The 13899-nt window shown below is 25.7% G+C and overlaps 1 protein-coding gene across 1 annotated transcript in view; it reads right to left on the bottom strand.

Annotated features, from left to right (window-relative positions):
- The window catches only part of LOC129314027 (LRR receptor-like serine/threonine-protein kinase EFR), a 31428-nt gene extending 18522 nt beyond the window's left edge, over positions 1-12906 (bottom strand). The window contains exons 1-3 of the mRNA XM_054957408.1: positions 12570-12906; positions 10689-10832; positions 8137-8280 (exon numbers count right to left, since the gene is read on the bottom strand). Of these exons, the coding sequence (XP_054813383.1) occupies positions 8137-8280; positions 10689-10832; positions 12570-12906 (625 nt within the window). The remainder of the gene's footprint in view (positions 1-8136; positions 8281-10688; positions 10833-12569) is intronic.
- Positions 12907-13899: the final 993 nt, after the last annotated feature.

The raw sequence follows: 13899 nt of genomic DNA, 5'->3' as shown, positions 1-13899 counted from the left end.
ATTAATTTTCTCAGGGAAATTAAATTGAACAAGGAAGCAAACTTTTGCAAAGCTGTTTCCATCAATGCACAAAATGAGCTAACTTTAATAATTTGAATACCCGTAGAGGAGGGCACGAAGTTGGAAAGGCAAATCTTCAAAAAAAAAAAATCAAAAACACGAAAAAAGGTGTTTTGGATATGTGCCACAGACTTACCCATGAAAAGAGTAAATTGTTTTTCGTTTTATGTTTTAAATGGCAAAATAGATTTCATTACCGCCAAAATTTATATCATATAAAGTTTATAAATTTTTCATAGCTAAACAGAAATCATTAATGTTAGAAAGGTATCTAGGAACTTTAGAGGAATTATAGCATTTTGAGAGACTTAATTATCATTTTTATATTTCAATGGGATTTTAATGTCATTTTCCCAAGTTAATATGTTTTATTTTTATATAGTTGTGTTTATAAGTTTTATATTTGCTTTTAAAAAGTTTAGGTGAGTTGGGCCTGGGAGCTCACCAAGGCTAGGACTGGCATCCATTCTCAAAAATTACTTATAGATTAGCCACCAACAATGTAATTATAAGTTTTATTTTATTATACAACATCAATTATCTAATAACATTTCTCCTAAATTATAAAATTAGAAAATTACTTTTAAAAATATCGATAAAAAACTTAAAAATGAAAATTCAAATATATAGCACAGTTTATGTATATACCTATATATTTTCTTAAAAAATCTCTCGCCCACCTTTGATTCTCATTTCAGCCCAAATTCAAAATAACTGAGATGGCTTTATAAATTGATTATCATTAGAATTTTTTTTTTCATGCCATCTATAAAATTCTTGTGAGTGAAAAGCTATCAGTTGGATAAATTGATTACACATTTTGAGATCAATCATCATATGTTTGATTTATTTCAATGGCGGATCCATATATTATGTAGCTTGAACTTGTTCATTTGGTATTTTATACCAAACATTAATTTTTGTTCAAATAAAGCCAAATATATGTCATGCTGCCACTCTAATCATTCTATAAAACCCAATCAGAATTTGATTTTTACCCGCTTATTCCTCTTAATTAAAATTCTAATGATGTTTATAGCCAATAAGAGCAAAATTGATTGTGATTGATAAGTAACAAAATTGGATAAACCAACATTGAATTCAATGTTGGATCCATCCAGGTTTTACTTTCTAGTTACATATTAACATTATGTATTCTTTGTATTTTGTTGGGTCCATTTTTTAAATATTAAAAAATAAGTTATTATTAGTAATTTAGGGATTTTATAAAATAATTATTATGTAAAAATTTTATAAAAAATAGACATTATTTTGTGTTTGATACAATAATAAAAAAGTAATTATTAGTTAGTTATTTTAAATTTTATAATATATTACTTTATTTCTATTTTATAAAAATAAGAGATAAAAGTCATTTTAAATTTTGATTCTCCCTCCCATCACTCATTTTTTTGAAACCCTTTTAGACATATTCTGACATCTATTCTTGCTCATGTTTGTATTATAGGGACTTGTTTAACATATATGTTTTCCCCTTTCATTTTTTTTCTCTTGCAAATGCAGAAGTTTTTTGAATATTTGAACTACTTCCATGGCCAAAGATCTTTATCAGCCAACAATATAACAAAATAAAAGGATTTCTAAGAAATTATATAGCTGATAAATGTAGAAATGCATGGAGAAATATGAAATATTATAAGACAAATAAAATAATTTTAAGATGTGGAGAAGTAATGATACGAGATAAATGGAGATGTAAATCAGAAAAATATTGCAGAAAAAGAAAGAAAAGAAAACTGAAAATAAAATTTAGAAAACATCCAAAAGATAATATTATAAAAAATATAGAAAATACAAACCAAGAAAATTCTTTAAAAGAAAAGGAAAAAGGAGAATAAATTATAATAAAAAACCTAAAAAATATAAATGTTATAATTGTGAAGAATTAGGACATATATCACCTACTGCCCAAGTAAAAAAGACAAGAAAATTATCAAAATAATGGAAAAAACTTATAAAGAAAATTTAGAACCAACAGGATATGATAAAGAATTATCTAAAGTAGAAAATAAATTAACTAAATCAGATACAAAAAATTATTTCATATTTGTTCATGCATTTCTACATTTATCAGCTATATATTTTCTTAAAAATAATTTTCTTCTTCCCATAGTATCAACTTTATTTAATACATTTATTGGTCCATGTCTTAGATCATCTATTATTTCATCTCCTGTTGATGTTATTTGATAGGTATTATAGTAGTCTTCTAATATTGTATCTGATAATAATTTTGATAATTTTCTATAGAATAAATCTAAATAAAATCTTTCTTCTTTTAAATCCCTTAATCTTGCTTTATAATAATATTTTTTGTATTCACATATAGAAGCATTTAAATATTTTGGTTCTAATTAATATAATTCTATTTCATGTAATATTTTTATTGCATCTTTATGTCTGGTTATTTCATTTATATCTTGTGTTATTCCTACAAATTGATTTCTTAGAGCTTTTTGATATTTTTCTATAATCATTGCATAATATTCTTTTCTATTTCCATAAATTTTTTTCTAGTTTTCTGAAATCTTATCTAAATTCTTGTAATTTACTTCTCCATTAATTTTGTACATTTCCTAAAAATGTTGCTTCTATTAACATAGTTACAGTTTGTATATCTACAATTTTTTCTATTCATGCTATTAACGTTGCTTTTCCCCATTCTTCTACTAATTTATTATTATCTAAATTACAATTCAAATCTAGCCATATTCCTGAATTTGATATTTCTTTATTTTCATATTGTGCTAAAAGTGTTGGAAGCCTTAGGAATAAATCCTCATAATAGTATAGAAGAAGAATGGTCACAAGTAAATGCGATGAGAATTGTTGAAGAAAATTATATGACTGAAGAAAAAATAAGAAAATAAGATATGCACGAAAACATAAAACAAACTAGGATAGAAACGGAAAAATTAAGAAAAGGACAAGAAATAATGAACAATAATATATGATTTATGCATGCACAAATAGAAATATTAGATAGAGAAAATGGAACAAATTATGCACAAAGAAAAGAAAAAGAAATAAAATAAAAACTAGAAATAGAAAGAGAAAGAGAATTAAGAGGAGAAAATGAAATAAATAAAGAAGAATTTGAAGAAGCTAATAGAGTTGTAGAAATAATGTTAGAAAATTATAATTATAAACCCAGAAAGAAAATACAACAAAAATCACAACAAATGAGATTAAAAGAATGTGCTAAACATTTAGAACAAAAAGTATATGAACTAAAAAAAGATTGTAATGAACAATTAAAAGAAATAACATATGATACAGAACAATTAAGAAACAAACAAAGTTTAATAAAACATAATATTTATAGAATAATGGAAGCTTTAGGAATAAATCCTCATAATAGCATTGAAGAAGAATGTTCACAAGTAAATATGATGAGAATAGTTACATGACTGAAGAAAAAAACTAAGAAAACAAGATATGCATGAAAATATAAAACAAACTAGGATAGAAACAGAAAAATTAAGAAAAGGACAATAAGTAATGAACAATAATATATGGTTTATACATGCACAAATAGAAATATTCGATAGAGAAAATGGAACAAATTATGCAAAAAGAAATAAAAAAAAGCTAGAAAGAGAAAGAGAATTAAGAGGAGAAAATGAAATAAATGAAGAAGAATTTGAAGCTAATAGAGCTATAGAAATAATGTTAAGAAATTATAATTATAAACCCAGAAAGAAAATACAACAAAAATCACAACAAAATATAAATATAAATATGACTAAAGTAATGGATGAATTAGAAGATGATGAACTAAGTCAATCAAAAGAACTAGAAATGGAATTAAAAAAATTATTGGAAAAAGAAGAAAAAGAAGAAAAAGAAGAGTTAGAAAAATAAAACAAGAATATAAACATTGATAAATAATAATTATGATGAAATTTTTATAAATATGCAAAATTCAGAATTAGTAATTCATGAACAACCCTATAAAATGCCTCAAGACTTTAAACTGCCAAATTTAGATGACCAATCATATAATAATAGAAATGTAGAATCAAGTAGAATATTAGAAGAACCAAAAGATAAAAGAATATTAGAACTAGCGAAACATGAATCATACCATAAAATTGATTTTATAAAACCAAATAAAATAGATTGTAATAATATACCTTTTCATCAACTTTTAACATCGCAAAAAATAATGAATTTACACCAACACCTTTAGCATAATATGAAAATAAACAAATATCAAATTCAAGAATATGGCTAGATTTAGATTGTAATTTAGATAATAATAAAATAATAGAAGAATGGGAAAAAGCAATATTAATAGCATTAATAGGAAAAAATGTAGATATACAAACTGCAACTATGTTAATAGAAGCAACATTTTTAGGAAATGTATAAAATTAGTGGAGAAGTAAATCACAAGAATTTAGAGAAGATTTCAGAAAACCAGAAAAAATTTATGGAAATAGAAAATAATATTATGCAATGATTATAGAAAAATATCAAAAAGCTTTAAGAAATGAATTTGTAGGAATAACACAAGATATAAAGGAAATAACCAAACATAAAGAATTATATTCATTAGAACCAGAATATTTAAATGCTTTTATATATGAATACAAAAAATATTATTATGAAGCAAGATTGGGAGACTTAAAAGAAGAAAGATTTTATTTAGATTTATTCTATAAAAAATTATTAAAATTATTATCAGATATAATATTAGAAGACTACTCTAATACCTATCAAATAACATCAGCAAGAGTTGAAATAATAGATGATCTAAGACATGGACCAATAAATGTATTAAATAAAGTAGATACTATGAGAAGAAGAGAATTATTTTTAAGAAAATATATACCTGATAAATGTAGAAATGCATGGAGAAATATGAAATATTATAAGATAAATAAACAATTTTAAGATGTGGAGAAATAATGATAGGACATAAATGGAGATGTAAACAACAAAAATATGAAAGAAAAAGAAAGAAAAGAAAAATGAAAATAAAATTTAGAAAATATCCAAAAGATAAATATTATAAAAAATATAGAAAATAAAAGCCAAGAAAATTCTTTAAAAGAAAAGGAAAAAGGAGAATAAATTATAATAGAAAACCCAAAAAATGTAAATGTTATAATTGTAGAGAATTAGGAGATATATCACCTAATTGCCCAAGTGAAAAAGACAAGAAAATTATAAAAATAATTGAAGAAGCTTATAAAAAAATTTAGAACTAATAGGATATGATGAAGAATTATCTGAAATAAAAAATGAATTAAGTAAATCAAATGTAGAAATTTACAAATTAAAAATAATAAGTGAAACTAAAATTGAAATAGTAAATCTGAAGAAGAAATGAATTATATATATATGATGAATAAATTAGAAGATGAACCTGAAAGTAGTAACCAAAATGAATATAATGAATATGAAGAAGTTATAGAAGCTGAACAAGGAATATTTCAAAAAAGAATCAAAAACAATATGAGAAAATAAGAGATACTAAATTATATTTAAAACCTTAAGAATTAAAAAAATGAAAGTTATATGAACAAAGTAGGAAAGCTTGTTAAATCTAAAAGCCAAGAAAAATATGCATGTGTAGTATTGGAAAAGAAACACTTTATAGAATCAACATTAATAGAAGGAGTATTCAGAATACCTTTAATAAGTAAAGCCTTAATAGGTGCAAAAATTAGTAAATTACCATTTAAAGATGATGTAATAGAAATATATATTGTAGGAGTATAATTATTAGTAAAAGCTTATTTTCAAGAAGGAAGAAATTCACTAATAGAATTATTAATAATTAATGAAAGAATAACAAGTAGTGTTGAAAACACTATTTTAGGAATATTAACTAGAAATTTAATATATCAAAAATTAAAATTTGCAATAAAAACTAACTTTTATAATTCAAGAGTTGATAAAAATATGAATAAAATTTTGTTAATATATCATAAATTAGGAGGAATAAAATTATCACCAAGATCAAAAACTATAAGTATAATAGCAATGATAGGATTAGTATTTACAAACGAACATAAAATTTATAAAAGAAATAAAAAAAGTTAACAATTGATAAACATTTTATGTTAGTATTACAAGAAATTGAATTAGACCTAACTAGAATAACAAAGCTTGAACAATTAAGATTAGAATTGGATAATACTATAGGATATTATGAAAATGAAAATAATTCAAGAAGGTTATTAACTAATAATAATATTGGACAAAGATCATTAAGAATTAGTACCCCAACATTAAATATTAATATAAATCAACCTGCAAGAAGAAGTTTAAGTCTATTATTTGTAATTTAAGGATTTTATAAAATAATTATTATGTAAAACTTTTATAAAAAGTATACATTATTTTATGTTTGATACAATAATAAAAAATTAATTATTAGTTAGTTATTTTTAAATTTTATAATATATTTCTTTATTTCTATTTTATAAAATTAATTTATTATTTTATTATTTGAAATCTTAGTATATCTTCCTGCATCTTGCAATTTTAAAACATTCTCTCTCAAAGTAGTTACTTAAAATAATAAAAAATTTATTTTTTTATTTTATTTATTTTCAAAAATTTAAACAAACATAGTTAAAGTCACAAAATAATATTTTAAAAAACTTAATTTTTTTTCAAAAAATAAGCTGAAACAAACGAGAACTTTATCTCTCAAAATTTTTATAATTGACTAAGCAAAAACAACCAAAAAGAGTAGATAGTTTGGATATGTAAAAATGTGATATACTTTAAAATATTTAATTTAAATACTTAACCAAAAGTTTCATTATAAAACATGATATACTTTAAAATATTTAACCTAAATATATTATACATTGAAATTTATGGGGGTTACAGTAAGTAGAACCTTTTAAAACAAGGTAAGACTACAATTGTGACGATAGAATTATCAACAAAATTTCAAAATTTATAAACTAACTTTTTATATAATTATGTGTGCGTATCAATATAACAAAATAAAAAGTACAATACTACGAGTGTTCGTATATATGTTTAAAAGTTGCATCTATGAATGATAGATTTGGTGATGGGCTTATGCTTCTATTACCTAATGTACAGTGTCATTTTTGTATGTATTTGAAGAGATATTAGCGTGGGAATTTTTTTTTTTAAAGCAACGGGCCAATATTTAGTTAAAATTATTTGTATTTAATTTTTAAATTAAATTTAAATTACAAATTTGCATTTAAATCCCAAGAAATTTTTATAAAATTTTAAAAATTAAAACTTACAAAAATACTCATCTTTTTTAATAAAATACCCTTCCTTCATTAAAATTGGATTTAGTAATTATGTTTGATTTTTAAGTTCATTGAAGTCCTTTTAAATTAAAAATCAAGCATATTGTTGCTAGTTCTAATAAGATGGGTGTCTTCACCATAACCTCCTTTGTCTCACCTACTAGTTAAAATTATTTGGCTGATCTCTCTTATGTTGTTGCTGATTCTGTTTTTGCTTTGCCGCTTTCTATGTCTTGTTGCTTTGTTGTCGTTTCCAGTTTTAGTTGTACTGTACTAGTTTATTTGCCTTAGGAATATATCAGCAGTTGGGGAAAAAAGAAAGTCCTTTGAAATTTAATGAAAGTTTCCTTACAAGAGACCTAACCGAAATTATCCCCTTTTATATTTGAAATCCTTGTAACAGGTTGAGTTCTCAGTGACATCATAAAATAGGGAGAATGATATTAAAGTCCCACACAAGGGAATTAATTACTGCAAGGTCCATTGATAACTGAACTAAATTGCATTGATAGTACTTTAGTTCAATCGTCAATGGACCTTGTAGTAATTAATTCCTTATGTGGGACCTAATTGTAATTCTCCCTATAAAATATTACAAATTATGTATAAAAATATAATCCAATTTTTGTTTTATGAGAAAAAAAAGTTTATTCTAGACTTACACATTTTGTGACATATAATTAATGGAATTTTAACGAAACCTATTAGCATCTAAGTTGGTAATTTCAAGTTGCAAGAGACAAGAAGTAAGAAGAAAGAAATATTCTATATTGAATTATAATTTGCACAAAAATTATACCTTGTAAATTATTGGAACTAAGATCTAATTTCTGAAGCGAAACCAAACTTCCAATGCTTCTAGGTATGAAGCCAATGAGTTGATTATGAGCCAAGTACATAATTTTAATATTTGTAAGATTGGCAATTTCATTTGGAATGTCTCCTACATTATCACAATAACAAATAAAAACACTGATATGAGTGCTTGTGTATATATTATAGAAAATCATAGAAATACAATACAACCTTATGGAGATGATCATGGGCAACAAATGTTGTATAAAAAGTCATATAGATTTAAAAACCATTCAAAAGTATCTCTTGCATTATGGCTTCAAGAATCCAAATGAAAAGGACAAAAACTAATAAAAGCATGCAAAATATTTGTTCCTGGTACTGCAAAGAATACTAAATGATGTTAACACACTATGTTGTGTTGAAAGCATAATGATGGAGTGACCAATATCACATCAAATTAAAATTATATGTAATTTGTAGATTCATTTATTGCCCCCTACTCAACATAATCAATATATATATCCCATTCCCCTCTCCAACAAAATCAATGTTGAATAAGATATTGTAAATGGCTTATTCTAAGATATTCTAACACATAAATTTTTTTAAAATGATTAGTGAAAATATATGAATTTATCTGCTATTATTAACGACACACCTATTAAGGAGTTGTATGACATCAATTCAAGTAAGGATAAGCCAAAAATAACTGGAGGTATTTTTCCTCAAATATCACTCCTTGCTAAACATTGAAGCCTTCCAATCTCAAGTGGAATAGATCCATGGATAGAATTAAAATTCCAATCCAAGGTCTCTAATTTTGACATATTTGATACCAATAGCAACTGATGATGACATAACCACAAGAAAAGTCGTGATTTTCTAAACAGATTGGGCTATCCAATTCCGCCTATTGTTTTAGGCACTAGCTCTTGGTTCAGTCTTCTACAAACTTTGAAACCAAACACTCAAAGACAGGGACATCTCTAGGAGTTTTAGGGCCTAAGGGAAAATTATTTTAGAGGTCTAATGTATTATTATTTTACCGTTTCGAATTCTATAAAATTCAAAACAATCATAAATAAAGGGTAAAAGAGAAACAAACATACCTAATATATATGGCCATCTATGATTGGATTTCTTTATTCTCTTAATAGAAGTGCAAAACTCCTTTGAACAAATAAAAGGATTTGTGGACTTCATAATGACAAATGAAAAATCAATTTATCAATCAAGCCGTGCCCATGGAAATGGCTGAGCATGAGCTATAGTTTTTCTTTTTTAATAAGAAAATAATGGTAGAGCAAGAAGTGATTTGGTTGACAGAAAAGAACAGATGAAATGACAAGGTGGTTGTGGCAGAGTATATGCAGCCATAAATTTTTAATGAAGAGATATAATTAACTATTGGTTATCTAAGATAAAAGTAAGTAATAAATTCTTAATGAAAATATATAATTAACATTAATGCTTAATAATAAATAGAAGGCCCAATTATATAGGATATAAGTGAACATTTTTTTGGCCTAAGACGATAGCCATAATGGACTAGTGTTACACGCGGCCCTGCTGATAGAACCGATGAAATACTAGGAAAGTGATAATATTGCAAACGAATTCTTTTATTATAGATGACGTGGTTAACTATTAAGCATTACGAAGGAAAAAAATCATTAACCAAATTTCAAAGTCTCTTTCTCTTTCTTGTGCATTTGCCCAACACCTTAAATATAAATAAATAAATTTTGGCACTGTGTGTAGCTGTATATGTTTACCTCTGTTTTTAGCTCTTAAAATAGAGATAAATAGAATCATAATTCATTATTTGCATTAGGGACTGATTCTTAGAATTTGGTAAAACTATAGCGATTAAAGTTTTATATTTCTTCAATTTTTTACTTCTTATTTACAATTTAAGTGAAACAATTGAAGTGTAAACTTTATATTTTAATATTGATGCACTCCATATGAACATTATCACTCAAATGAATATGTTTCAACTCTAATATTACATATAATTAATAGTATTTTCACTAGAAAACTATTAGCATTTAAGCTTATGATTATTAAATTTCAAAAGACAAAACAACAACACAAAGGAAACGAAAATTTGACAATACCGAATTGCAATTTAAAGCAACAGTAGTCTAGGGATACCTTATAAATTTTTGTGAACAAGATCAAATTTTTAAAGAAAAATCAAATTCACAATGCATCTTAATTAGCATATATCCTTGAAAAGTAACAGTAGTCTAGGGATTATCAAACATTTATTTTCTTAAGGGAAGTCAATTTAAATAAATTGTGCTAATTTTGATAATTCGAATACCCATATAGGAGAACATGGAACTGAAAATGCAAATCTCCACAAAATCAATAACAATATTTATATGTTCATCTCTATTTTTAACAAAAAATAGAGGTAAACGGAGTAATATTTCTGAACAATATTAGACAAATATAGTTGACGGATGGACCACGTGACCAATAATAACATGCAAAAATAACACAAAATTGATGAAAAGTTATACATTATATTGGTTGAAAGCATACCTTCTAAGTTATTGTCATGAAGATATAATTCCTGAAGCATAGCCAAGTTTCCAATGCTTCTTGGTATTTGGCCAGACAAATTGTTAGTCCCTGGGTATATAATTTTCATGTTTGTGAGAGCACCAATTGTTTTGGGAATATCTCCTACAATATGACAATAAGAAAACCACATTATTATGAGTTCTCCTATACAAAATGATTGTTATAAAAGCTTAAAAAAAAAATAACAACGATAATTTTACGAATGCATTCTTTTAAAGTTGTTGTGATCAAAATATTATCACTCTTGACTTTGTATTTAGAAAATAGGAAAATGATAAAGCTCTTAAACCAAACAAAGTTTTTTTATGTGTAGCGACTAATTTGAACCCTTTTTAATAATTAATCAGTAGAGTTACCAGAATTATGTGTGATTATGTATAATAAAAAATATGTGGTAGTACACTTCCCACTTGTGCTGAAGCTCTTCGATAAATTTGATATATTAAACATCATCAAACAATTGTTTTTATTATATTTTTACTTGCAGACCTAATAACAAGTTAATCATATAAGTCCCACGTTAAATGAACACAAACTAAAGAGTTAATCCCAAACAAAAAGATTATACAGAAATAAAGTTTAATTTTACACACAAGACTAATATATAATGGTAGCATTTAATCATATTAAAATTAAATTTGGTAAAACTATAGGACTTTATTTTTTAACCTTCATAAAATTATAAGACTTGAAGTTTTATATTTTTCATTTGAAATTCTCATTTATAATTCTAAGCGAACAATTGAAATGAACACTTTATAATTTAATATTCATATAGATATTTGATAAATGGGCATTTTACATATATTTATGTATGATTTTTTCTCATATTTTGGCTTATTAATGTGTGAATTAAAGATAAAATTAGATAAAATGCCTCACTTGGAGATTTTAGTATATTTCCAGGAAAAGGAAACAAAATAGCATGAACAAGGGTTTAAAACGTAAAACCCAAACTCAAAGACCAAGAAATCAAGCCAAAAAGACACCTCTGATTGTGGACCAAAAATTTCATTAGCATAAATAGATAAATTTTGGAACTGTACTTTTTTTTTGGCATGCTGGAACTATACATATTTATTATGGTGTATAAATGATTGGATAAAATTAAAAAAGTGCATCATTATGTCGCGTGTTGCATGCGTTGTTTTCAGCAAAGGCAAGGGAGAGTGATATGGTTAGAATTAATGGTATGGGTGAAGGGTATACTACTAAGTTTAAATTGCCATGATTCACCTTTGAGAATCTTTGCTAAATTACTTTCAACAGAGTGTAAAAAAATGAAACTAAAGTGTGTATTTTGAAAAGGATGGATTGGCTTCATTAATATTAAGAAAATTAAAGATAAATGAATATATTTTATTCTTCTCTTTGAAGCCAGTACAAACCTCCAACTTTTTGAAAGGAATACCTTGTTCATGCTATTATGAAAGGTATACTGCTAAGTTTAAATTGCCATGATTGTTTGAAATGACTCGGAGAAAATATAAATTTATCTGATATTATGAAAGGCATACCTTTTTAAGGAGTTCCTTGACAAAGACATCAGCTCAAGTGATGATAAGCCAGAAATAGTTATTAGTATATTTTCTGAAAGATTGTTCCCTGCTATACGTAAAATCTTTAAATGTTGAAGCCTTCCAATCTCAGGTGGAATTGATCCATGGATGAAATTGTGATTCCAATCCAAGGTCTCTAATTTTGACAAATTCGATACAATTGGAGGAATAACATCTCAAAAACTATTATCTCGAAGGATCAAATTTGGAGAATTTTCATTATAGCTAAGGTTGAGAATTTTCAACTTGTGTAACTGTAGCAACTCCTTCGGTGACTCACCATGAAAATTGTTATTATGAAGATCAAGTTCAACAAGGGAAGACAAATTCCTCACTTGTGAGGGTAAGGTGCCGATGAGATTCATGGTAGCAAGGTTCAATATATTTACTCTCTCATTGTTAGCATCACAAGTAATCCCAACCCAATTGCAAATGGAGGAAGGGTTGGACCAATTAGACAAGTGATTGAATGGATCTCTCACAGGAAACTTGAAAGCAAGAAGTGCTAATTCATCATATTTGGTGAAATTGGCGTGACTACATAAAGTTGGGGAGACCATGAGACAGCAAAGCAGTGAGAACATGGAGAAGGAAAACCAAAACCAAAGGTTGGCCATATTGGATTGCTCTAAGGCTTAAAAGATTGAAAATGGACGGTGAAAAAGGTCATGCTATATATATTTGCGCTTGATTTGAGATGGATAAGCGTGCACCACTCATCAACGTTAATAAAAGCCGAATAAATTGTGAACCAAATAAAAAGTGCACTATTCAAATTCTTGCTAAGATACTTAAATTTCATCTTTCATGAAATAAAGAAGTCTAGAAAATTAGAGCCACGAGATTTTTTGCCACCTAGCTAATTCTCTTAAAAAACGTTTATTCTCAAATATCTTTATTTAAAAAAATTGTAATATTTTTATAATCTTTGATTATTTGAGTACAAATGAAGAAGCAGCTTGACAAATATATTTTATTCACTTAAATGGTTGAGACTTTGAGATTGTAATTGATACGTTTTATTGACATTCAATTGATTTTATATCTTATCTTTTCATATTTGATTGCATGATCAAATGAAGAATTTTATATTATAAAATTCTACTAATGATCTCACATTGAAATTAGGAAAAAATGACCCCAAAAAAAATCTCTCTTAAAACATGAAAATGAAAATGAGGTCCCTTGAAATGTTATAATTCTTTTCAATCCCTAAAGACCTTTCTGACATTAATAATTTTTTGGTGAAATGGCTAAAATACCCCCAATTTAAAATAAAAAAGTAACAGATCTGGTCCGAATAAAGTAAATATCAGTGCTTTGTTTGGTTTAAGCAATCACTACTTTTGTTGTGGAAATGAATAGAATGAAACAAACAATTACAACTTCCCATGTACAAATTTTTGATTTGCTAAGTCCAAATTAAATGTTGTAAATATCCATATCTATTTTTTCATTAAAAAAAATGCATAACTATTTTAATTTAAACAATGATTACTTTTCCTCTGGCAATGACTTCAATGAATAAACTGGGGCTATTTTAAATTATAGAATTATCGTTCAGTGTGAACAAACAACTCAGTAATTGTTAAGGAAAAAAACGTGAAATA

This window comes from Prosopis cineraria, unplaced genomic scaffold (genome assembly GCF_029017545.1).
Source record: "Prosopis cineraria cultivar Desert tree isolate PC_DT_omini unplaced genomic scaffold, ASM2901754v1 PC6, whole genome shotgun sequence".
NCBI lineage: Eukaryota > Viridiplantae > Streptophyta > Magnoliopsida > Fabales > Fabaceae > Prosopis > Prosopis cineraria.
Note: the sequence above shows the minus strand (reverse complement) of the source record. Positions and strands in the feature narration are given on the sequence as shown.